The sequence below is a fragment of the Malaya genurostris genome, chromosome 3 (genome assembly GCF_030247185.1).
Source record: "Malaya genurostris strain Urasoe2022 chromosome 3, Malgen_1.1, whole genome shotgun sequence".
In the NCBI taxonomy this organism is placed as follows: domain Eukaryota; kingdom Metazoa; phylum Arthropoda; class Insecta; order Diptera; family Culicidae; genus Malaya; species Malaya genurostris.
The window spans coordinates 163525966-163553547 of NC_080572.1; the positions used below are offsets into that span (position 1 = coordinate 163525966).

General features: G+C 41.0%; 1 protein-coding gene across 1 annotated transcript in view; it reads left to right on the forward strand.

Annotated features, from left to right (window-relative positions):
- LOC131434577 (transportin-1) overlaps window positions 1–26073 on the forward strand; it is a 29862-nt gene extending 3789 nt beyond the window's left edge. The window contains exons 3-9 of the mRNA XM_058601419.1: window positions 12497–13345; window positions 13409–14539; window positions 14593–14764; window positions 14823–14918; window positions 21001–21076; window positions 21313–21487; window positions 21547–26073. Coding sequence (XP_058457402.1) covers window positions 12497–13345; window positions 13409–14539; window positions 14593–14764; window positions 14823–14918; window positions 21001–21076; window positions 21313–21487; window positions 21547–21654 — 2607 coding nt within the window. The 3' untranslated portion in view covers window positions 21655–26073. The remainder of the gene's footprint in view (window positions 1–12496; window positions 13346–13408; window positions 14540–14592; window positions 14765–14822; window positions 14919–21000; window positions 21077–21312; window positions 21488–21546) is intronic.
- Window positions 26074–27582: the final 1509 nt, after the last annotated feature.

A 27582-nucleotide genomic window follows, 5' to 3' on the forward strand; every position in this document is an offset into this window, starting at 1 on the left:
ATTTTCCATTTTGACAGAAAATCACTGAAAATATTTAAACTTCTTTGTAGGCGACTGCAAATCACTCTTAGATTTCTACCTGTGGCTAACAGACTTGTGTCGTCACAGAATAACGATTTCTGACAACCAACGGGTAGATTTGGAAGATCAGAAGTAAAAATATTATACAAGATTGGAGCTACACTCGAACCCTGCGGAACACCGGCTCGTACGGGTAGCAATTCAGATTTACAATTCTGATAGCTAACCTGAAGAGTACGATCAGTTAAATAATTTTGAATCATTTTGATCAAATAAATAGGAAACTGGAAATCAGACATTTTTGCTATTAAACCTTTGTGCCAAACACTGTCGAATGCTTTTTCTATGTCTAGAAGAGCAACTCCAGTGGATAACCCAGAAGATTTATTTGCTTTTATAATCGCACCGTTTATCCCGTAGTTAGTGCGGCGTAAAGGAAGTCGAAGAAAAGCGTTATTGCGGAGAGCTCGAGGACGAACATTGATGTTGATTTCACGGAGCAAAGTGGGGCAGTCGATTCTATCAGTCAAAGCGTCTGCTATCATTAAAGCACGCGATAGCTCCCGTCTTACTCGCAGTGTGTCTAGACCGATTAGCAATCCGCGACTTTCATAGCTCGGTAGTTGATGAGGATTGGTCCAAGGTAAACGGCGAAGAGCGAATCGAACGAATCTACGTTGAATCGACTCGATTCTATTAACGCCATTGAGGTAGTGAGGGTTCCAAACAGCTGAACAATATTCCAGAGTAGAGCGAACGAGTGAACAGTATAGGGATTTCAAGCAGTAAACATCCGTAAAATGCTTAGCCATTCTCATCACGAATCCAAGGCAGCGAGAAGCTTTAGCCACAATGTAGTTGGTGTGTTGCCTGAATGTTAACTGCTCGTCAAGAAAAACGCCGAGGTCCTTGATGCACGTCGATCTACCAATCATGAATCGCTCAATAAAGTATTCGAATTTCAAAGGCACTTTTTTTCTCGTAAACGTTATGATCGAACATTTTTCTGGATTAACGGTCATGTGATTCAATTTGCACCAATCCGAAAAGATTGCCAATTGTCGCTGAAGAAACGTCGCATCCTCTAAGGTGCGAATAACACGGTAGATCTTGAGGTCATCTGCAAAAGATATGCGCGGTCCTTCCAGAGAAAAATTAACGTCGTTAAAGTAAAGCAAGAAGATCAAAGGGCCGAGATGGCTCCCCTGCGGAATTCCAGATGTTGCAACAAATTCTTCCGAAGTACAATCATCAATTTTAACCACAAGATGACGATTACTGAGATATGATTGTATCCATCGAAGGACGTTTGTACCAAAACCAAGTCGATCCAGTTTTGCTATTGTGATGACATGGCGTTGGTCACGTAAGATGTAAAGGATAATAGATTGGTGGTTGTGGAGCGCTTAGGCATAAACCCATGTTGAGAATCATCGATATACTGCTTGCAATGATTGAAAATTGGAGTCAGTATTACTTTTTCGAACAGCTTGGGGATAGCGCTTATACAAGTTATACCACGGTAGTTGTTTATATCTCTTTTGTCTACTTTCTTGTAGACCGGAAACATGAATGAAGCTTTCCATAAGTTGGGGAATACTCCCGTAGCTAGTGACATATTAAATAAACGGCAAAGGGAGGCAATTAACCCGATTGAACATTTCTTTAAGATGACTGCTGGTATGGCGTCTGGGCCTGCAGAGGTGGAAGCCTTCATACCAACGATTGCCGTTTGTATCGATTCCTCGTCTATATTGATCGAGTGCAAAGCATAATTGGATACAGGAACATTATTCGCGGCGCGTGCTATTTCCTGCGGAGATAGAAAATCGCAAGAGAAAACACTTGCGAACCTTTCCGAGAACAGCTGGCAAATTTCTTGAGTAGACGAACCAATACGATTTCCGAATTGCATTTGTGATGGCAAACCGAATTCTTTCCTTTGCTCATTAACATGCTTCCAGAAAGCTCTCGGGTTAGATTTCATTGTACGTTGTATATTATTTAAATAACGTGCATGGCAACGCTTCGCGGTTTTTTTTGTGTATATCTGATTTATCTTCACATAACTATTTCGCAGAACATATCCACCATGTTTGGAGTATTGTTTCAGAGCAGCTCTTTTGGAAGTTTTCAAATGTCTTAATTCGACAGTTTGCCACGGCGGATTCCGAGAATTTCGTCTGGACCGTTTTGGTACGAAGTAATCAATCGCATACATCAAAACATTACAAAAGGTCTGAACAGCGGCGTTGACATCATCGTTGTCAAGAATTTCATCCCAGTCGATGTTCGATAGGAAGTCAGTCATGCTAGTATAGTCGGCTCTTTTAAAATTATAGCTGATGATGGCAAGTGCGTCACAGTTGCTGGACAAACGTTTAGTCTCGAGAATAATATGCAGCGGAGGATGATGTCGAACAGATTTGACAAGAGGAAATGTTGCAGCACTGATCCTGGGTGCGACGTCAGATTTGCTGGAAAAGCAGAGGTCGAGCATTCGGCCGTTCTCATTAACGACATTATTTAACTGTCGTAACAAATTAAGATTGTACCCGTCGAGCAGAGTGGTAATCCCAATATGGAATGTTGATAATACGGGGTCAGCAAACGAAAATCCATCGGCAGTGGCACACCAATGTAAGCCGGGAAAGTTGAAATCACCGACAATCATGATTTCGTCAATGGGCAGCGCTTGAGCAGACGAAATTTCGTTCAACGACTCAATGTGTGCATTAATAAGCTGTAAGTCACGACAACGGTCCGGAGGAAGATAAATCGCACAAACGAAAAGTGAGAAATCAAGTAGTTTTATGCGCACCCATACCTGCTCGATACAAAATCCTGGTGTGTTTTCAACCAGCTGAGCCTTCAGACGACGATGTACCGCAATAAGTACTCCACCTCCTATGCTCTTGGGACTGTTACGAATGCTACGATCAGTACGGAAGACTTCGTAATTAGATCCGTACCCTAGAACGGATAACGTATTTCCGTTAAGCCACGTTTCAGAGAGAGCGATGATGTCGTAACAATCGTCCGCACATGCTAGCCGATAATCGTCAATACACGTGCTTATGCCGCCTACATTTTGGTAGTAGATGTGCAAATTGGATGTATGATTGCCGTTTGTTGTTGTTTGGAAGATTCCTTCCACGCCACCGCGCACAGAATCGGGACGACTGATGAACGCAGACTGCGGAAGCTCTACTGTGGGGGACGTATCAGGAGCTTCCAGAATGCAAATTTTGGTGTTTCCCGGTGTGGCATAAATCGATGCGTTGTGCTCTGCGCTAGAGCAAGACGGCTGTTGAATGAATTCAGGATGCTGACTTCTGGAAGTGCGAAGCGGGTGAACACTAGAAGGCGACGATACAAAACAATACTTGCCTTGAGAAGGCGTTTGGAAGACTCTCGTAGCACACCCACACACAGGACCGGGACGGCTGGAGAACGCTGGCGGCAGTGGCTCGACTGTGATGGGGGTTACGAGAGCTTCCATAGTACCAACTTCAGCGCGGCCCAGCTTTCTCACATCATCACATGATCATAAGTCGGGTGTATTCAATAAAGCCTGCGACGAAGTACCGGGAGACGATTCTGGAATGGTAGGCTCTTCGGGTGTTGGTGGTGAAACATCGATCGGTGGGCACCAAATGTTTTTGTTGCGATTGTCCTCAAACTCGCGGAAAAGGACACCTTGAGGCCACGTATCGGGATCGAGTGCAGCGTCGCGATATTGGGGTAGTACCCCGACTTTGAAGGAAATGAAATTCATACTATTGACGTCAATTCCTTTTTTCACCAATGGGACAACCTTAACCTCTTCGTTGCACTGAAGACCGTCTCTTGTTAGTTGTTCGACCATTAGCTTGGTGACGCTGGGATGAAACCGAAACAAATATATCCATACCAGAGAGGAAGACGTTGGAACCGTAGAAATGCTGCAATTTTCAACTGGTTTCCGCCCGCAAATAAGTGAATAAGTTGATTCCGATCCTTCTTCGCGACGACGCTTTGCAGCAGGACGAGAAACGTCGTTGATTTTTACATCGCTATCACTATTACGCCTCGGAGTCGAAACGGAAACTTTTCGAGTAAGGCGCGATATTTGCTGACTGTTTTTCGTGATTTCGGCTTTCAGCTCAGCACAGACCGATTCCATTTTTTCGGAGACAGCTGAAATTGCGCATCCTAGTGATGAGATCGTTTCCCGAAAACGAACTAGCTTCATTAATTTACAGCATTCATCGCACATCCAAAGCAAATTGGGACTATCGGCTAGTACCTTCAAGAAAGGCTTATTTAATTTGCCACATTTCATATGGACAACATGATGGCAAAACCCTGAGCAAGAGATAAAATCCTCGTCAGGTTTGACGGTTTTCGCACAACGATCGCATGCATCAGCCATAGCACTCGAATTTGAGCCAGCCGACATTGAAACACAGTTGGCGCTACGAACGGTAAATATGACGCGCAAAACGAGATATCTTATTGATGCGTTATCTATGATCAATAATACTACTCGATAACTGATCTTCTAACGGCGGTGAAACTGCTCAATAACACTTTCTAAGCACTGCACTCCAAAACTGGTATAAGGTATAAGGAAACATTGACGACGATTCGGAACCCTCAAGCCAATCGTCGGAGTGGAACTGTCGACCGGAAACTGCGTGGTAAGATTTTGAAGACGATTAAGAGGAATCCTAATCTGTCGGACCGTGATTTGGCCAGAAAATTCGGTGCTGCCCATAGTACCGTGAGGAGAACTCGACTCCGGGAAGGAATCAAGTCGTATCGAGCTAGCAAACAGCCAAATCGTACCATAAAACAGAATAGTGTGGTCAAAATTCGTGCTCGGAAACTATATGATCAGGTGCTGACCAAGTTCGACGGGTGTCTTCTGATGGACGATGAAACCTATATCAAGGCTGACTTCGGGCAAATCCCAGGTCAAAAATTTTACTTGGCAACGGCAATAATGTTATTTACATCCAGTTTTATAAAGAGTTGGATGCAATTCAATTCGCAAAAGACAATAACAATGTGCACTATGTGGAGCACAAGAACATTAAGTACAACATTCCAGTATATATGGAAGATAGTGTTATAGAAGTGCGTGTGCATGATCTTCCCTCAAGCGTCACCGATTCATATATTCGCAAAACTATGTCCCAATACGAAGAGATACCCTCTATCGAAAAAGAAAAGTGGAAGAATTTTTTCCCGGTATTCTAAATGGCGTACGTTTATTACGCATACACTTGAAGAAGGCTATACCTTCTTATGTGATTTTCGGTCAAGATACAAGAATTCCGTGAAAATCACTTGTTACCTATGACAATCAGATGGCACCATGTCAATATTGCCAAAAAGCTGTTCACTGCGGTAAGCCATGTGATAAACTGGACAAGGAGACAACTACACCAAACGACAACGGTGCTTCCTTCACACCAACCCCAAGCAACCCCAGAACACCTGTGACAGCCACCAACAACAATGAAGCATTCCCTTCAACGAATCCATCATCATCCCCTATAGAACAAAGTACACCATCTGCAGTTAACAACTTACCCTCCAACCAACCAGCAATTGCAACCAATGTACAACAAGGTGCATCTACAGCAACTAGCAACGAAAAGAAGACGGAAATCGACAACAATACCATCGATGCGGCAATGGATGACGAGGCGAATCACGAACGAAGTGCACCTCAATCCTCGCAGGAGGAAAATGGAAGCTCTTCTCTTTCTAGAAAAAGGGTGACAACGAGATCCAACTCAAAAAAAAAATTATTTAAAAAATCGGCTCAATCGGCCACGTAAGCTTGTATGCAAATAGGCCTGAATAAAAAAATATCTTTTAAATAAAAAAAAATAAGACAATCGGAACTATACCAAAAAGAGTGTCTCTAAAAACGAATTTTTCCGTTCATTCGATCCCACGACCAATGTTTTGGCCAGATTTGGCAAGCTGTCATTACAGCAAAGTCGTTCAAGAATGGTATGCAGAGAAAGGGGTCCAGTTTGTTCCGAAAAACCTTAACCCACCCAACTGCCCCCAGTTCCGCCCTATTGAGAAATACTGGGCAATCATGAAGATGAGACTTAAGGCAAAGGGAAAGGTTGTCAAAGACATCAATCAGATGACGACCTCGTGGAATAAGATAGCTAAAACGATGTACGAAGAAGGTGTGCGCCGCTTAATGAGCCGTGTTACAGGAAAAATTCGAGAATTCCTTCGAAACCGTGACAAATAATTTTATAATAATTTTTCGTATTCTTTCTTAAAAGTATGAAGAAAACGCTACATTTGTATAAAAAAGATCTTGAATTCAATAATAAATAACTGAAATATAGGCAATTGTCTTTGTTCCAATTCTATCTGAAGCAAGCTTTACTGACACCAATTTACAACCATTGCAAGCACTATATCGATGATTCCCAACACAGGTTTACGCCTAAGCGTTCCACAGCCGCCAATCTCTTATCTTTCACATCTTACGTGACCAACGTCATGTCAAATGGTTTTCAGACGGACGTCATCTATACCAATATTTCCTCCCCCTTCGATAAAATTAACCATGACATCACAATAGCAAAATTGGATCGACTTTGTATTGGCACAAACGTTCTTCGATTGATACAATTATATTTCTGGAATCATCATCTTGTGGTCAAAATTGACGATTGTGTTTCGGAAGAATTTTTCGTAACATCTGGATTTATACAGGGAAGCCATCTCGGCCCTTTAATCTTCTTGCTGTACTTTAACGACGTTAATTTTTCTCTGGAAGGACCGCGCATATCTTTTGCAGATGACCTCAAGATCTACCATGTCATTCGCAGCTGGATGCGGATGCGACGTTGCTTCAACGACAAATGGCAATCTTTTAGGATTGGAGCAAGTTGAATCACTAATGGCTAAAGCTCCTTGCTGCCTTGGATTCGTGATGAGAATAGCTAAGCATTTTACCGATGTTTAATGCTTGAAATCTCTATACTGTTCACTTGTTCGTTCTACTCTGGAATATTGTTCAGCTGTTTGGAACCCTCAATGCGCCCTAATAGAATCGAGAAACCTTAATGGCGTTAATAGAATCGAGTCGATTCAACGTAGATTCGTTCGATTCGCTTTTCGCCGTTTACCTTGGACTAATCCTCATCAACTACCGAGCTATGAAAGTCGCGGATTGCTAATTGATCTAGACACTACAACACAGCCTTCTCGTTGATCTTTAGGAACAATAAAGACAAGCACCAGTCGCACTATCCTTCGGTCCAATGCGTGATTTACATTCCTCCGGATCGATGCCATGATTTGCCGTAGAATACGAACCTATCGAGTCATTACATGAAATTGCATCTAATCAAGCGCTGCCCTTCGACGAAATCCTGGTCGTTGTAGACTAAGTTTTCCTGTTTGAATTGGTGCGCCACTTCTGATGGATTTTGATTTGCTGATCACACTTTGAGCATTTCATGCTAGCATCACTACCTTGCTCAACATTTATAATCTCAACTTGTTGCGGCAATTCAACCACATCGTTAACGAGAATGGCCGAATGAATGACCTCTGCTTCTCCAGTACAACCGATATCGCACCCAACATTTGCGCACATGTGTTCGACATCATCCTCTACTACACATCGTACTCGAGTCTAAACGTTTACCTCGTAACAGCGCCCCCTCCGGCATCAGCAGCTATGATTTTAATAGAGCCGACTATAATAGCCTGCCTTCCTAATGAATATCGATTGGGATGACATTCTCGTCAATAATAAAGTTAACGTAGCTGTACAGACCTTCTCCAATGTACTGATCTACGCGATTGATAATTTTATTCCGAAACGATCCTCCCATATGAATGAGCAAAGGAAGAAGTTTGGATTAAAATCGGAAGAAATTTGGATTAAAATCCTTGAGCGTACCTGTTCGAGTGCTCAAGAAATTTGCCAGTTTTTGCCTTTCTCATATAGAAAGGTTATGCAATCACTGTGAAAACCGACTTTTGAACCGAGGCCCGGAGGGCCGAGTGTCATATACCATTCGACTCAGTTCGTCGAGTACGCAAAATGTGTGTGTGTGTGTGTGTGTGTGTGTGTGTGTGTGTGTGTGTGTGTGTGTGTGTGTGTGTGTGTGTGTGTGTGTGTGTGTGTGTGTGTGTATGTGTGTATGTAACGTTTTTTTGCACTAATTTTTCTCGGAGATGGCGGAACCGATTTTCACAAACTTAGATTCAAATGAAAGGTCTTGTGGTCCCATACAAAATTCCTGAATATTATTGCTATCCGACTTCCGGTTCGGGAGTTATGGGGTACAATGTCCAGAAAAGAGAAAAGATGTGTTCTAACTTTTCTCATAGATGGCGCGACCGATTTTCTCAAACTTAGATTTAAGGTCCTGTGGTCCCGTGCGTAATTCCTGAATTTCATGCGGATCCGACTTCAGGATCCGGAAATATAGGGTAAAGTGTGTTAAAAATTGTATACCATCACTTAAAATGGGGAAAAACCTTAAAAAAATTTCTAAATCGACCTCAAATCTCTTCCAATTGATAGTTTTTATCAGTAGACGGTCAAACAAACCGATTCCGGTTATTCTTTTAAGAATCGAAGAAAATTATTTTGAATACCACAGTATTATATATGATAGTATGATTGATATGAGAAAGGCATCATTACACCACTAGGTGGATTAAAACATTTTTTTTCGGAACAATTCGCTCATGTTTTCTCTACTGAAGAATTGTCCCCACAGTAAATGGAACGAGCGGCAATCAACGTTCCGGTATCTAAGTGCTTTTGCACTCCATTGACATATACGTGAAATCGGCATAGATGACTATCGCTAGATTGTAGTCATCGAGATCTGCAGGACCTGATGGCATACCGACAGTTTTTTCGAAGAAATGTTCGGCTGGAAAAATATCACCTCTTTAACGTTTATTCAGAACCTCATTAGATACAACAGTGTTTCCGGATTTATGGAAAGTTTCGTTTATGTATCCGGTGTACAATAAAGGCTATAAAAGTGATATAAACAACTACCGCGGTATCACTTCTCTTAGCGCAATTGCTAAATTGTTCGAAAAAGTAATTTTGACTCAACTAATTTTCAACCATTGCAAGCAGTACATTGATGATACTCAACACGGGTTTATGCCGAAGCGCTCCACTGTTACCAACCTCGTACCTTTTACATCATCTTTCCCGCTTTCGATAAAATCAATAATGACATCACAATTGCAAAATTATATCGACTCGGTTTTGATGCAAACGTCATTCAATGGTTACAAATCATATTCCAGCAATCAACGTCCTTCTATCAAAATTGACGATTGTGTTTTCGAAGAATTTGTTGCAACGCCTTAAATTCCAGAGGGGAGTCATCTTGGCCCTTAGATTTTCTGGATGGACCACAAGTTTCTTTCGCTGATGACCTTAATATCTATCATATATCATCTATCATAGCAGCTCAGAAGATGCGGCATTCCTTCAACGGCAATTGACAATCTTTGCGAATTGTGTGATAGTTAATCCCGAAGAATGTTCAATCATTACATTCACAAGGAAAAAGATACTGTTCAAATTCGAATATTATCTTGAAGGATGCATGACTAGTAGTTCGACATGCGTCAAAGATCTTGGTATCTTTCTCGTTATCATTTAAACAGTACATTATATACATTTTTGCGTAAGTCACGGATTGCTGATTGGTCTTGACACACGACAAGTATCGTATTAATAGTATTAATATCGAGGTTCGTCCTCGAAACTATGTAATTAACGGTGCCATTATAGGCTTGCAACTATCGTTCAATTGTGTATTATCTGGATTTGATTTCAACCTTCCACACAAAACAAAACAAGCCAACTTTTTTCTTAGTACACTGAAGTCTTTTTTTATGCGAATTTACGAACCGCATAAAAAAACCGCATAACTCTGAAAATTCGCATAAAAAAAACCGCATAACTCTGAAACTTCGCATAAAAAAGACCGCAGAAGGGAAACCGCATAACTCTGAAAATTCGCATAAAAAAACCGCATAACTCTGAAAATTCGCATAAAAAAAGTCGCGTGAAAAAAACCGCATAAAAAAGACCTCAGTGTATTAGAAATTATCATTAGGACTACAATGTGTCTATTGATTTTGGAATAATAAATTTTTTAAAAAAAGGCTGCATAGTTGAAGTCTTAAACGGCATCTCTTTGAGCGAACAAATGTTTTCTAGAACGCAAAAACTCCATAGTCAAATGGTCGGGTAAGGCATTGGAAGCTTGCTATAGCTTCCAAGCTTTACGAGTCTCACTGTCGAGCATCTGAGCGATGCGATATATCAAAATTCATTCTTAAAGTGCCAAACCCGGAAGACAAAATTTTTGAAAGAAAAAGCATTACGAATATCGATACATGGCAAGGATTTTATTTGTTTCGACTATAGAGATTGTGCAGAGTTGGCGTCCCGGGTTGGCGGTTCAATGCATAGGGCGCTGATCTTACAAACCAGTTTTCGTATGTTCGAGCCCCAACTTGGAAGGATTCGTAGTGTCAGTAGAACCGTATCCACTAGCCATGCAATGGTTCTGTACACTCTGAATCGGCTGCGAAGTCTGTTGAAACAAAAGGTCAAATTCCACTACAGGAATGTAATACCAAGGCTTTGCTTTTGCAGAGTTGAAATTCGAACCCAGGTGGGCTGCATGAAAAGCATCAACTAACTACATAGATTAACACAAGATTTTCCATCCACTTTCGATATAATCAACCACGACATTACGGTTGCTGAATTGAACAGACTTGGATTCAGTGCGAACATTCTTCGTTGGCTATAGTCCTACCTCAGGAATCGTAGTTTATCCATTAAAATTGACGAACTCACATCCGAAGAGTTCCGTGATTCATCCAGAATTCTACAGTGAAGCCATTTCTGATCATTAATATTTTCACTGTACTTCAACAATGTCAAATTTTCTCTGGAAGGTCCTCCTCATTTATCGTTTGCTGATGATGTCAAGATCTACTACTGATTAGCGAATCTTAATGGACTGTATGCAAAAATATGCTCCGTCGAAGAACATAACTCAAAGGCGTGTCTTCTGGTGAAGGTATCAACTCAAACTAAAACTTTATTCCTCTTCTTTTACACGGGTAGTGGTAATCTGTAACAAATTCAACGTATAGGTGTATCAGTTGCCAAATGAAAACGGTGTGTTGCTAGAATCAACAACTACATTATCCGCAACTCTGAAGAGCAGCCTTTCTTAAGCGACAATTGGTAATCTTCGCAGAGGGATTTAAATTGTTTAAAGGGGTTTAAATTCACTAAGAATTAAGCGCCATTCCATTTCGAAAATTTTCTGTATAAAACTCTTATAGGAAGATTGACTAGTGTAAAAGATCCATCTTGATTAACAACTAGCCTAGGATTCATAATGAGGATGACTAAGAACTTAAAAAATGTGCACTGTTTAATATCCCTTTACTGTTCGCTTGTTCGTTCAACTATGGAATATTGCTCGGTAGCTTGAAACCTCTGCTACCTGTACGGTGCTCATAGCACCGAGTCGATACAACTTAGATTTGTTTGTTTTACCCTTTGCCGATTGCCATGGAACAATCCTCATCAGCTACCTAGTTATGAAAGTCGCGGGTTACTTTCGAAAAAATATATAGCAGTACAGAGAAATTTATTCCAACGAAATGAAAGTGTGGCGTGCGAGTGTTACGTACCCGACTACATACGGCAATTCAATCTTACGTCATTTGTTGTCATTGCGTGAGGTATCCTTGTAAAACGCTGGTTACCTACGAGAATCAGCTGATTACATGTAAGTTGTGTGAACAACCTGCACACTACGGTAAACCATGCATTGCTTACCGTTCAACAATAGTAAATAATCAACCCAGTACTCCTGAGTCAAGTAACGAAAATAGCAATGCGACTATTAAAAATATGTATTTATTTGCTAAATTTAGCTAGAGCAGTTAGAACACACACTAGAATTATTTGAACACTTACTTACCATTAGATTCTACTGTATTATATTTGTTTGAATCTTTGCACTCAATAGATTGTCTCACATTTGTAGCATAAATATTTTCAGCCAAATTTATTGGCCGTTAGTGATATTTGGGAAATGCTTCTTTAATTTCGATGTAATGAGCTTAGAATTTGATGTTCGGTAGATAATCAACTTGGGCAACCATACCTTTAGTTTTTTTTTATAAAAAAATCATGGACATTGTATTCAACCAAACCATAACTATTGCAGTCAAAATTGCATCTTTATTTGACGCGAAATCGAAAAAAAAGTTATATTTTGAGTCATATTTAGAAACTATCATCGATTGACAGTATAAATAAATAAAATCTAATGAAGCTCTTCTAGTGGAACTAAATATCTCTACAAATATACCAATTCGAAAACTAATTAAATCTTATGTGCATATTTATTTATATTTACAGAAACTGGAGGAACTTAACCAATATCCAGATTTCAACAATTATCTGATTTACGTACTAACGAAACTGAAAACACAAGATGAACCGACTCGTTCTCTCTCCGGACTGATACTGAAGAACAACATTCGTATCCATGGAACTGAGTTGCAGCCTGAAATCATTGAATACATAAAACAGGAATGTTTAATGGCCTTAGGAGATCCTTCGCCACTGATTCGGGCCACAGTTGGAATCCTCATCACAACTATAGCCAACAAGGGCAGCCTGGAAAGCTGGCCGGAACTGTTGCCAACGCTGTGTGATATGCTCGACTCGCAGGAGTACAGTGTTTGCGAGGGTGCCTTTGGAGCGTTGCAGAAGATTTGCGAGGACTCGGCCGACACACTGGACAGTGCTGCTCTGAACAGGCCTTTAAATATTATGATTCCGAAATTCTTGCAATTTTTCCGCCACTCGAGTCCTAAGATTCGATCTCACGCAATCGCTTGTATCAATCAATTCATCATCAATCGAACTCAAGCTTTAATGCTGCACATCGATACATTCATAGAGAATTTATTCCATTTGTCTTCGGATGAAGATCGGGAAGTTCGGAAGAATGTTTGTCGCGGTTTGGTGATGCTGTTGGAAGTAAGGATGGATCGCCTGATGCCCCACATGAATAACATAATTGAGTATATGCTGGTTCGTACGCAAGATCCAGACGAGACTGCTCTCGAAGCTTGTGAGTTTTGGCTGTCACTGGCTGAGCAGGCCATATGCAAAGATGTGTTGACACCGCATTTGGCTCGATTAGCACCGGTTCTCGTAAGGGGTATGAGATACTCCGACATTGATATAATCATTCTGAAGGTATATTGGTTTTGAACAACGATTATTCCCATAACAAACGGTTTTTGTTTTGCTCTTTAACAGGGAGACGTGGAAGAAGACGAGATGATTCCAGATCGAGAAGAGGACATCAAACCAAGATTTCACAAATCGCGAACACACACACAGAAGGCAGGCGGCATGAGCACGCAAGACATGGGTGCCCGGGCAATGGAGGGTAACGATGAGGAGGAGGATATGGACGATCCTTATGATGATATGGACGATGACAGTAATCTGTCCGATTGGAATTTACGCAAGTGTAGTGCTGCTGCTTTGGATGTATTAGCAAATGTGTTTAAAGACGATTTCCTCCCTATTTTACTGCCCATTTTGAAGGAGACTCTATTTCATCAAGATTGGCAAATAAAGGAAAGTGGAATTTTGGCTTTGGGTGCCATCGCTGAGGGTTGCATGAATGGGATGATTCCTCATCTGCCAGAATTGATTCCATTTTTGATATCTTGCCTATCGGATAAGAAAGCGCTGGTGCGAGCAATTACCTGCTGGACATTATCTCGCTATGCTCATTGGGTTGTAAGCCAACCGCATGATCAGTATTTGAAACCGTTGATGGAAGAATTACTCAAAAGAATTTTGGACGCTAACAAGCGAGTCCAGGAAGCAGCATGTTCTGCGTTTGCCACTTTAGAAGAAGAAGCTTGTACTGAGCTTGTTCCCTACCTTGGTTTCATATTGAAAACACTAGTGTTTGCCTTCGGAAAATATCAACATAAAAATTTGCTTATCCTATATGACGCTATTGGAACATTGGCAGATTCAGTCGGGCATCATCTTAACAAGCCCGAATACATTAATATGCTTATGCCACCATTAATTCAAAAATGGAATATGTTGAAAGACGAGGATAAAGATTTATTTCCTTTATTGGAGTGTTTATCGAGCGTGGCCACTGCATTGCAATCCGGGTTTCTACCATATTGTGAACCTGTTTATAGGCGCTGCATATCACTTATACAACAAACACTGAATCAGGACCTCGCCAGTACGGCTAGTCCGGGGCAGTACGAACTTCCGGATAAAGATTTTATGATAGTCGCTTTGGATTTGTTGTCTGGTCTAGCTGAAGGATTGGACGGGCATATCGAAACGTTGGTTGTTAGTAGCAACATCATGCAGCTGCTTTATCAATGTATGCAGGACTCGATGCCAGAGGTATGTGGTATTATATAAATTTACATTGCTCGTCAACATATGTGCTCTCATAGGTAAGGCAATCGTCGTTTGCACTGTTGGGGGATTTGACGAAAGCATGCTTTGTACATGTGCATCCGTTTATCGGAGATTTTTTACCTATTCTTGGTCAAAATTTGAATCCGGAGTATATATCGGTCTGCAACAATGCAACGTGGGCTATAGGAGAAATAAGCATAAAGCTGCGTAAGTTGTTCGTTTCAAGTCGCTTAGTTTATATTTCATTGGTACATCATTTTCACAGGCGAGGACACCAAACCGTATATTCCGCTGGTGTTGGCACAGCTTATTGAAATAATAAACAATCCAAACACGCCGAAAACACTACTGGAAAATACAGGTAAATTAAATTTCAACTGAATCGCTTTTATTTTTTTTTTTTTGTATCCGTACCACAAATTTGTCATTTGTCGTTCATTCATGTTAAACAGTAATAATTGTAGTCTGATCGACCGGGGGCTATCCTGTTTGGCATAGTGATCACTTGGCATATAATTTCAATGTTTGGCATAAGTCGTAGAAAAAAGAATACTCGTCGAAAGTAAGAATTTGGTGTATTTCAATGTCATTAATGGATGAGAAAAAATACATTTGTTTATTATTTAAAAAAAAGCTTTGCGTAGACCAAGCTTACGGGGATAGTCATTGGACGACTAAGATAGCGTTTTGTCTTTGCAATGAAATCAAAAATTCGATATACTCAATGTGGATTTGCCAGAACGGGGTTTCGAACGTAAAAGGAGGATAGCTTTTAGCTTCGAGTGGACAGACCGGGCAAACGGATGGATTACGGGTTTATTACGGGATGCTAAGCAGTTTTCATTACAAATCCCATGGAGCTTTTGCAACGATGTACGAAATATGCTGTTTGAAGTTCAGTTGTTCGTGTAGAATACCCGTAAGATCCTTGACACATGTGACTCTATCTATCGTAGATCCTTGGATACAATAAACGAAACGTATATATACGGTGTCCGTTTTCCGTGTGAACGTGATAATCGAGCATTTGCTGATATTCAATGTCATTCGGTCAATCTCGCACACTCCGAAAAAAATTCAATGCATCCTCGGATGTCTTAATAACTTGAAATAACTTAAGGTCATTGGCAAACGATAATCGTGGAACTTCCAGTGAAAAGTTCACGTCATTGAAATACAGGAGGAAAATCAGTAGTCCGAAATGACTGCGTTGTGGAATACAAAAAAAACAACAAAACTATTGTAGAGATACGATTCAGTCCACTGAAGAATGCAGGAACCAAAGTTCAGTTAGTCCAGTTTGGCGATAGTAATGGCGTTGTTTATTTTATCAAAATTCCAATATTTCCAGATACCAGGAAATACTCCAGTCGTGAGTGATTGTTGAAACCGTTTACAAAAGGGTGTTGCAATACCGCTGGACTATCACTTCAAGACGACTGCGGGGATGCCATCGGGCCCAGTAGAATAAGAAGACTTTAGCGATTGTCGTTTGTACAATGTTAATATCTTACTTACCTTACCTAACAGCTATAGGCTTGGGGTGTCCTTTGCTGTATCAAGCATACGTCTCCACATAACTCGGTCCATGGCTGCTCGTCGCCAGCCACTCAAGGCACGAATGCTTCTGAGATCACCCTCCACTTGATCGATCCACCTTGCTCGCTGCGCTCCTCTTCTTCTTGTACCAGTCGGATTAGATTCAAGAACCATTTTCACTGGGCTGTTGTCCGACATCTTTATGACATGCCCAGCCCATCGTAGACGTCCGATTTTAGCTGTCCGTACGATGGGTGGTTCTCCTAGCAGCTGTTGCAATTCGTGATTCATACGCCGTCTCCACGTTCAGTCTCCCATCTGCACTCCGCCATAGGTGGTCCTCAGTACCTTTCTTTCGAAAACACTGGGTGCGCGTTGGTCCTCTGCTAGCATAGTCCAGGTCTCGTGGCCATAGAGAAAAACCGGTCTAATGAGCGTTTTGTAGATGGTCAATTTCGTGCGGCTGCGTACTTTTCTCGATCGGAGGGTTTTTCTGAGTCCAAAGTACGCACGATTCCCTGCCAAAATACGCCTGTGAATTTCTCTGCTGGTGTCATTATCGGCGGTCACCAGTGAGCTCAAATACACGAACTCGTCAACCACCTCGATATCGTCATATTCAAGAACCATTTTCACTGGGCTGTTGTCCGACATCCTTATAACATGCCCAGCCCATCGTAGACGTCCGATTTTAGCTGTCCGTACGATGGGTGGTTCTCCTAGCAGCTGTTGCAATTCGTGATTCATACGCCGTCTCCACGTTCAGTCTCCCATCTGCACTCCGCCATAGATGGTCCTCAGTACCTTTCTTTCGAAAACACTGGGAGCGCGTTGGTCCTCTGCTAGCATAGTCCAGGTCTCGTGGCCATAGAGAAAAACCGGTCTAATGAGCGTTTTGTAGATGGTCAATTTCGTGCGGTTGCGTACTTTTCTCGATCGGAGGGTTTTTCTGAGTCCAAAGTACGCACGATTCCCTTCCAAAATACGTCTGTGAATTTCTCTGCTGGTGTCATTATCGGCGGTCACCAGTGAGCCCAAATACACGAACTCGTCAACCACCTCGATATCGTCAGATTCAAGAACCATTTTCACTGGGCTGTTGTCCGACATCCTTATGACATGACCAGCCCATCGTAGACGTCCGATTTTAGCTGTCCGTACGATGGGTGGTTCTCCTAGCAGCTGTTGCAATTCGTGATTCATACGCCGTCTCCACGTTCAGTCTCCCATCTGCACTCCGCCATAGATGGTTCTCAGTACCTTTCTTTCGAAAACACTGGGAGCGCGCTGGTCCTCTGCCAGCATAGTCCAGGTCTCGTGGCCATAGAGAAAAACCGGTCTAATGAACGTTTTGTAGATGGTCAATTTCGTGCGGTTGCGTACTTTTTTCGATCGGAGGGTTTTTCTGAGTCCAAAGTACGCACGATTCCCTGCCAAAATACGTCTATGAATTTCTCTGCTGGTGTCATTATCGGCGGTCACCAGTGAGCCCAAATACACGAACTCGTCAATCACCTCGATATCGTCACCGTCTATCAATATTCGTGGTGGGAGGCGTAGTGTTTCTTCTCTAGAGCCTCTTCCTCTCATGTATTTTGTTTTCGACGCATTTATGGTCAGTCCGATACGCCTAGCTTCAGCTTTCAGTCCGATGTAGGTTTCCATCATCTTCTCAAGGTTACGTGTCACAATATCAATATCGTCAGCGAAGCCAAAAAGTTGTACGGCCTTTCGGAAAATCGTGCCACTCGTGTCGATCCTCGCTCTTCGAATCACACCTTCCAGTGCAATATTGAACAAGATACAGGAAAGTTCATCACCTTGACGTAGCCCTCTCCGAGATTCGAAGGGACTCGAGAGCGTCCCAGATACTCGGACGTAGCACATCAATCTATCCATCGTTGCTTTGACCAATCGCGTCAGTTTATCCGGGAAACCGTATTCGTGCATGATCTGCCATAGCTGTTCTCGATCGATTGTGTCGTATGACGCTTTGAAATCAATGAATAGATGATGTGTGGGTACGTTGTATTCACGACACTTCTGGAGTACTTGTCTTATCGCGAATATGTGATCCGTAGTGGCGCGGGCTCCAGTAAAACCCGCTTGGTACGGTACTACGAATTCCTTAGCTATTGGTGATAGACGACGGCAAAGGATTTGGGAGAGTACCTTGTAGGCGGCGTTCAGTAATGTGATTGCGCGGTAATTGCAACAGTCAAGCTTATCGCCCTTTTTGTAGACGGGACATACCACTCCATCCATCCATTCCTGCGGTAGAATCTCCTCCTCCCAAATCCTAGAAATCATCCAGTGCAGCGCTCTAGCCAATGCCTCTCCTCCATGTTTGAGCAGCTCGCCTGGCAACTGGTCATTGCCCGCGGCTTTGTTGTTCCTCAGCTTGCCGATCTCCTCACTTATCTCCGTCAGATCAGGGGCTGGGAATCTGTCGTCGGCTGAGCGTGCACCCAGATTGATTCCTGTACCGTTCTCTGTATCTTGTGCTTCGCCATTCAGATGCTCGTCATAGTACTGCTTCCACCTGTCGATCACCTCACGTTCGTTCGTGAGCGATTCACCTTCTCATAGAACTTCCGTGTGTCATTTGCGCGGTACAGCTGTTCCATCGCTTCGCGATCTTGGTCTTCCTGGTGGCGCTTTTTCCTCCGGAAACCCGTGTTCTGTCTATTCCGCGCTTGTCTGTATCGTCCCTCGTTCGCCCTCGTGCGGTGTTTCAGCATCCCCGCCCTTGCTGCGTTCTCTTCGACCAACTGCTGACACTCGCCGTCAAACCAGTGATTTCCTCGATTCGATAACCTCGTACCTAATACGGTTGCAGTAGTGCTACTCACGGCGGACCTTATATTCCTCCAGTCATCTTCAAGAGTCGCCGCGCCAAGCTGCTCTTCCGTTGGTAGCACTAGCTCCAGTTGTTGCGCGTATTCCTCTGCAGTACGAATGCTACGTAGCTGCTCGAGATTGAGTCCCGGCGTTCCTGTGCGACGAGTATTGTGCACCGTCGATAGTTTTGAGCGCATACAAACCGCGACAAGGTAGTGGTCAGAATCAATATTGGCACTGCGGTAGGTGCGGACATTGATGACGTCGGAGAAGAATCGCCCGTCGATTAGAACGTGGTCGATTTGATTTTCCGTATGTTGATCAGGTGATCTCCAGGTGGCTTTGTGGATATCTTTGCGAGGGAAGAAGGTGCTTCGAACTACCATTCCTCGGAAGGCTGCAAAGTTTACGCATCGTTGACCGTTGTCGTTTGTTACCGCGTACAGGCTCTCCAGCCCGATCACGGGTCTGTACGTTGCCTCCCGGCCTACCTGAGCATTCATGTCGCCTATGACGAGTTTTAAATCCCGCCGTGGGCAGCTGTCGTAGATTTGTTCCAGCTGCGCGTAGAATGCTTCCTTCTCGTCATCGGGTCTCGTCTCATGTGGGCAATGCACGTTGATGATGCTGTAATTGAAGAAACGGCCCTTGATCTTCAATACGCACATTCTATCACTGATTGGCTGCCACCCAACCACGCGCTGGCGCATCTTGCCCAACACTACAAATCCCGTTCCTAGAACGTTGGTTGTGCCGCAGCTCTGGTAGAAGGTAGCCCCTCGATGCCCACTTTTCTACACCTTCTGTCCCGTCCAACAAAGTTCCTGCAGTGCTACGACATCGAAGCCGCGGATTTGAAGCTCATCATGCAGCATTCGGTCGTATCCTGGGAAGCCAAGCGATTTGCAGTTCCTTGTGCCAAGCTTCCAATCGTAGTCCTTATTTCGTCGCGTAGGTCTTTGCCGATTATTCCAAGTCGTATTTATATCCTGATTATTCGTAACAAGTGTTTTCCGGGCGGCTTGTTAGGCCTGCACCAACCTCCTGTCTCGCCGGAGGGCCATCGTGTCAGCACTGTTTAGAGTCCCACACTGACACAAGGACGGTAATCAGCCGCTCCTAACATGGAGAACAGACGCTGTTTCGAGCCGCCCCAACATGGGGAACAGACACTCGGGTAGGCTCGCTCTCTGTGAAGAGAAGGCAAGCCTCTCCTTCCCTGTCAGCATACGACCAAGGTCCCACCGGGGTTGGTTACCCGATCTTTCCTATGGTTACTCGTACCCCAGCCGGTACCGCGGGGAGGTAGGGATAGGACAAGAGGCTAAGAACCACATTGGGGCCTGAATTGCGCATTATCCAGTCGTTTACCAGCCACACACACACAATGTTAATATCAATATTGATAGAATTCAATGACTGACTTAAAACAGGAACGTTGCCTGCTGTCTGGGAGATTTGATCTTAATAGCATTATGCCAAATGATCATTCTCTTACTATCAAATGTTATTATGCCAAATGATCATTATGCGAAAGAGGCCGTCCCCAGTGAACCGCTATGAATTGTAATTACTACAGCAAGTGGTTGTAGCATACTTGCAAACGAAAGTACAACTTTCATCATGAACGGTTATGAGGAATTTCCTTGTCTGTCAAGCATAATTTTTAGATAATTATTCTACATTCAGGTGGATCCGACAATAATAAATTATAATGTAATAATTTCTGTAGATAGCATTTCGAAAGCGAATTGATAAGCTCATTTTGATAGTTTAAGGGTATTTCGCAAGATTCTTACTTCTATAGTTTTTGAATCGGTTTCAATTAAGTTTCATAATGAAAATAAACCTCATTAGAGTACCTTATTTTTAACAAAGAGATATCAAATCGTACTCTAAGCTTTGAATTTAAATGCATAGTTTAAATGGATGAATTGAGATAAATGTGGGTACTGTAACAGTATATGCTTTTTATGGTAAAATCGCCACGAAAAGCATACTAGGAAGCGTTTTGTATAACTGTTTGTATTTTCTTTCTTATTTGTTTATTTTTTTCTGTTTAGCAATAACAATCGGTCGGCTCGGTCTTGTGTGCCCCCTTGAAGTGGCTCCTTCGTTGCAACAGTTTGTTCGACAGTGGTGTGTAACTAAATCACTTCCTTCGGATTATTACTAGCTCTTTTCATATGTGTAACCTTAGCTGTTTCGTTGCGTTGATTTCAAATCAAAATGACTTGTCCTTTGATTGCCATGTCAAATATGGCTTATGGTGTTTGTTTCATATCTTTCCGTTGAACGTTACACTGTGAAAAGTCCTGTAATATTAAGGATTGGTTTTTAAAAGTTAAAGGCGTTTTTTATCTACTAAATTCTAGGTGTTCTTCCCTACGAAACATTCGGGATAACGAGGAGAAAGATTCGGCCTTCCGTGGAATGTGTCAGATGATTACAGTAAATCCGGTTGGTGTAGTGGCCGATTTCATTTTCTTCTGTGATGCTGCAGCATCGTGGATGAATCCAAAGAGTGATCTGCACGAGATGCTCCAAAAGGTATGCCGTTCACTGTTAACTATTACCAGTTTTAGTTTTTAAAGATCTTTTGTGTCCAGATTTTGCATGGCTTCAAAACGCAAGTGGGTGACGAAAATTGGAGCCGCTTTGTCGAACAGTTCCCGCCGCAACTAAGTGAGCGACTAGCCGTTATGTACAGTATCTAAGAAGTAGGATTCGTGATTTCATTCACGTAACTCGATGGTATGTAGAAAGCAGCTTTACTCTATTTTGATGAAAAATCAATCGTTTGCGTGCGCGTAGTACAGCACCAACGTCGAAAGGAAATGAAAGGACTACGATAGAATCAAGTTAGTTGCTCTCAAAATTAGCAGTAGTGAAGAGGAAGTTCTTTTAATTTGGCCCTTACTCGAGATGAAATTGTGGCTGAGACGGTTGATTTCAGAGAAAAATTGTTAACCATTTTGGCTTTGTACATTAGAACAGTACTTTAACGTGGAATCGCTTCAACAGCGTTTCATTCGAAATAGTAAGTTTTCATTTTTTATTCCTTAGGGGTTTTATTGATGTTGAATTAAGGAGCTCAGGTTTCTTGTATCTTATTTTTTTCGGTGAAGAATTCACCACCACAGAAACAAATAAAATATTTTCCGATTTTACATCACTTACTACGGGAAATTGTAAAAAAAAGTATGCATATTTAAAGAAAAGTTCGTAAATTTACTGCTATTTACTCAATGCTGAGAGCAGACTACAGTTTCAAGTAACCAATAGTGTTAGTATGAATAATTCCTACCAATTTTCCCATATATGAAGCAATGCTCCTTTACGAATGATCCTTCCTCTAATGAGTATCATAAAAAAACAACTCCTAACTGGAGACTTCTGGTTCTGTTTTGAACGTTCATATCAACTTTTTATTTTAAGTGCTCCGAGGTGCACTGTGAAAAAAAAACATTTATACAGTATATCAGTGTAACAGATTGAGTGAGTCGGAGAGTGTGTGAATAGTTTTTTGAGTTGTTAACAAAACAAAACTAAAAGTATAGAACTCGTACGGGAGACACAATATGTTGGTGTGTCCTATTTTTGAAAGTAGAAATTTTCCCACTTTGATTATTAAAGATTTCGTACTAAGTGTTCAATTTCTGTCGCCGTTACAAACCCTGCAGTAGTTTCATGTCAAACAAACTAGTCATTGTGATGCTATTTATTTTTCAAAATAGAATAATTGAAACTGCATACGATGGCTAGAAACTTCAGCCGTAAAATGAGATTATATCTTATATATTGAACGAAGTAGGGATACTCCAATATTGGTCAAGATTGCAGAAACGCCAAAGGCAGGATAGTACATTCCGAAGCGGAAGTCAACCATCTGTTTCGACAGACTTCGCAACCGATTCATGGTTCGCATGGCTGGTGCTACAATCCTACTGGTAACAAGAAACTTTATAGGTCAGGATTCAAACATACCGCCAACTGACATGTGAGATCAGCGCCTTATACTCTGAACCACCAACTCGGGATGATTGTATTGTAAAATCAATTGAAGCAGTTGATTGGAGTTCGAGAACATTCTCGCTGTAGTTTTGAACGTTATCAATTCAATATAAATCTTAAACAGATTATACGACACGAATTTGAATAAATGTAGCCACAATAATAAATTAAAGAGTTCACCGTTTGAGTATGATTCAAAGCATTGTGTGTTGGCCGTTTCAATACGATAAATAACTTTATGAGACCATTATTTATTCTCATACTGGAAATCGAATTTATTGAAGTGTCCCTACAATCAAGGCATCACAAAAATTATAAGTATTTTTTCGGTTTACGGAAACCTGTGTCAAATTTTCGTGTATTAGGCATCCTACGATTTGTTTGTTTTTTTTTTCTGAAACTAATCAACAATTTCGTGATATATTATAAACTACTACTTCTTTGAATTTTAGTTTTGTTGACAAAAAATAATGTTCGGTGTATAAAGTATATATATGGAGATATTAAACTAAACAAATACAGAAGACAACAAATAACACTAATAATAAGAATTAGATATTTTTGTACAATCGGGAAAATCGGGTCGCGTCCGCGTTTCGTCGTTCAAAACCGGGGTCATCGTCATCGTCGTTATCGTTCTTCACTCGTCGGGTTTCGTGTGCATATTAGTTTTTAGATGTTATTCATTTATGTTTCATTTTTGTGTAGTTTATTTTATTTTTAACTCAAATCGTGAGAAAAAAAAGACCAAACAAACGTTGAACAGATACTATTTGAACACACTATAACAGTTCCTTCACTGCAGCTGAATGATCTTTTTAATGAACAAAATCTAATACAAAACTGAAAGATGCTATAATGAGAAAATATGGTGCCATTAGGTAGTCGAAGTTACATAATTATGGTTTTAAAGTGATGAATGCTGAACCTGCATAAAGCCTTCAACTTATATAAAGACAAAGAAAAACATAGATTAAAGAAATCTTAATGAATATACCTGTGAACATGAGAAATCTGAACTAAAAACTTATTGTCAGCTAAGCGTCGGCTAACAACTTTAAAATTAGGTTAACAAATCAAAGACTGAAAAAGAAAGATAACATATTCCTCAAATCGAAACAAAAATCTCTGTTATTTATATTTGAGTTCCGGCTGCGATATAGTTCACGTAGTGATTTATTAATAAAACTTCCGCACATTCAGTAATATCTGTTCAATACCATTTGTAGATGTTTACATAGAGCAAATTATCATTCATTTTTCGTTTTTATTTGTATTTTAAACAGTTACCGCCGCGTATCGTGTCGTCGTTAACCGAAATCGTCGCGTTCGGTCGGTCCGTAAACTAATAAAACAAATCGTCGCGTTCCGGGAATAAATATATAAAAAGCAAAACTCGTGTATTCTCGTATTATCGTTCCGCCGTGAATCGTTGTGATATATAATCGTGTTCGTTCGTTGTTAGGAGTTTATATATATAATATTACTTTTTTTGTTTGATAGGTTTCAATTAACAAATTTTAGTTCTTGTATCTAAGAAATCGCGCGTCATATATCGGGTTCGTGTAACACTAAGTGAAAGCCCTATTGTTGGTCCGCCGCGTATACCACAATGGAAGGTGCTCGTAACAAAACTGATTTAAGGTTCAAAATATATCATAAAATGATGTTAATTTATAGCAAGTAAATCTCAAAATTAAATATTCAAAGAGTTTCTCGGAACGATTTATATTTTCTAAGTTGCATGCCGGTGTAGAAATACAATTTGCCAAAACTCAATCAATAATAGGAGCCAATTCGAACCTCGTCAATCGTTCCATAAAAATACAAAACAAGCACATAGCAAATTTGTCATCTAGTAAACAAAGCAGTATGAGATTTCAAGTTAGGAAAAACAAAAACGTTGCTCATAACTTCCTTCATCACATTCAAGCAAAAAGACTCAAGTGAAAAAAGCCTGATGCACACCACCTATAAAACTTTTTTTCCAACTATCGTCTTATTTCGCTTGTGCTCTTTCTGCTTCTCGTGAAAAAAATGGTCCATATCACACAAAGGAAACAATACAAGCACTAGTTATTATACTGATTCAGGATCAAAAGTAGAAAAATGATACAAAACGGTTGACTTTATATTGATCACTATACATAGTTTATACAAAAGTAAAACTGAAAGCATCGTGCGTACCTTAAATCAAGAAACAAACCAATCCACGGGGATCTGGTCGCGTCGCGTTTTTTCGTCGCGGAATCGTGTGATCGTATTTAAAAATGTTCCAAAACTACTAACAAACAAGTAAATTGTAATTCTGTACATTCGTCGTGAAATTTCTCAGTGTAGTGAAGCAACTGCGTTGCGAGAAGCCTAAATAATGAATCACTGGAAATATTCACACCGAAGAAAAAGATTTACAAATAAAATACAATGGGCTGTCGTTTGGTTTTTATATTACCAGCAACACCTCCACAACATACAGGCCGAATTATACTTAAACATGAGATAAATTGCTATTGTAAAGTAGTTAATATTATTAATAGAGTGTGAGCGTTATAAAGAAAGCGTGTGTGAGTTGATTGTATAAGTGATGGATCTGTGTTAAGATTACAAACAGAAGTCTCAAAAATCCCGAACCCTTAAAATCCTGTCCGCTAAACAAACTACCAAATATCCTAACAAATTCCAAAGATACCCCTCATATAGTATTGATAGCAACAATAAGAACTGCTTAGTATACACCACATCTAGATGGAGTGGAAATACAATTCACAATTGTTAGAAGAAAAAAAAACATACATAGGCAAACACATTTGGACATGTGTCCACAATCGCACGATTATTCAATACACGTTCCCGTCGGAGTCTCAATACTATGTTGGGTAGCTCATTCAGAGACACAATAACTATAGTTTGATCTAATATGGAAAGTAATTTTTATATCACGATTTTTGCATCATTCTTTGACTCCATAATTCGTAGTAAACATAGCTAAGCTTCTGACGTGTTGTGGGTAGTTTGCTTTTTTAGCAGCAAATGTGGTATTCGACATTTCCTTCAAATCCTAAAATAGTATGGAGTAGGTAGTAGCTGTAAACGAATCAATAAATTTTACTATACTCAAAATATATGACATTCGACTTATTTGTTTGGTTCAAGATGACTCAATTCCATTAAAGGTTCACATTTCTTGTTTGGAACAGGTTGCTTTCCTAGCAGTTATACAGTCTCTATCTCTACAGTCATGAAATCAAAGAAAGCCTCTGATAATGGAAGCCGCTGATACGACACCCACAGTCGAGTCATGTAGTTAGCGGTCAACAATCGTCCCGGTCCTGTGAGTGGGAGCATAGAAGGGTTCTTCCAAACGCACAATCAATTTTCGACATCATTGCTCTCTTAAAGACGTGGCTCAGCTGGAGTACGCTATCCTTTAGGGGTTTAGGATCCAATTACAAAATTTTTTGCACCGATTGTAGCCCTCTAAATATTAAAAAAAAACTATCGGTGACGGGGTGTTCATCGCAGTTCATTGTTGTTTGAAGGCGCAATTAATCCAAAGCATGTCTGATAATTGCGTCGAGCAGGTAAAAAGTACAATTTCGTTTCGAATACTTTCTGTATGTATCCTTGATTGGAAGACCGACTAGCGTTAAAAATCTTGACGTCCATCTTGATGAACAACTTACATTCAAGTAACACATCAGTTACATTGTAGCTTAAGCTTGCCGTATCCTAGGATTCCTAATGACGATGACTAAGCACATAGACATACATTGTTCAAAATCCCTGTACTGTTCGCTTGTTCGTTCAACTATCGAATATTGTTCGGTAGTTTCGAACCCCTGCTATTTGAGCGATGCTCATAGAATCGGGGCGTACAACGCAGATCTCTTCACTTCGCGTTTCACCGATTGCCGTTGAACGATTCTCATCAACTACCAGGTTACTAATGTCGCGGATTTCTAATCGATCTCGACACAGTGCGACGGGAATTATCACACGCCTCAAAATAACAGAGATCTTCAACGAAAGGATTGACTGTACCGTTTTGCTCAACGAAGATAATAATGTGCGACCCAGAGCTCTCCGCAAAACGCTTTCCATTTTTCCGATGGATTTTCTTATTATTTTTATGAAATGTTATCGGGGGATTCCGAGGTGGATCTATGATGCGCGTTCATACATTTTGCAAAAACCAAGTCACTTTCAGAAACCAAGGGATGTGAAGGTCATTCACGCCGAAGTGTTTTTTTATTTATGGCACAAAATTCTTGTCACGAGTAAGACTCAAAACTTGTAACGTTCGTGACAAATCTCGATTTTTCAATCCCTAATTTGTGAAACAATTCTGCTGAACTACTTTGGAGATGGAAATCCTTGTAGATTTGTTTCTATTGGCTGCAGATGCGGCATTGCATCGCAAGCAAACATCTAGAGCAAAGTCTTGGCATTACATCCTTTTTTGTGGAATTTGGGCTTCCTGTTCCAACAGATTTCGCAGCCGATTTATAGAGTACAAAATCATTCCATGGCTAGTACTATGATTCTAACGACATCCTGACTGAGAATCCTTCCAGGTCGGAGCTCGAACATACGACAACCGGCTTGTAAGACCAGCACCCTATGCATTGAAC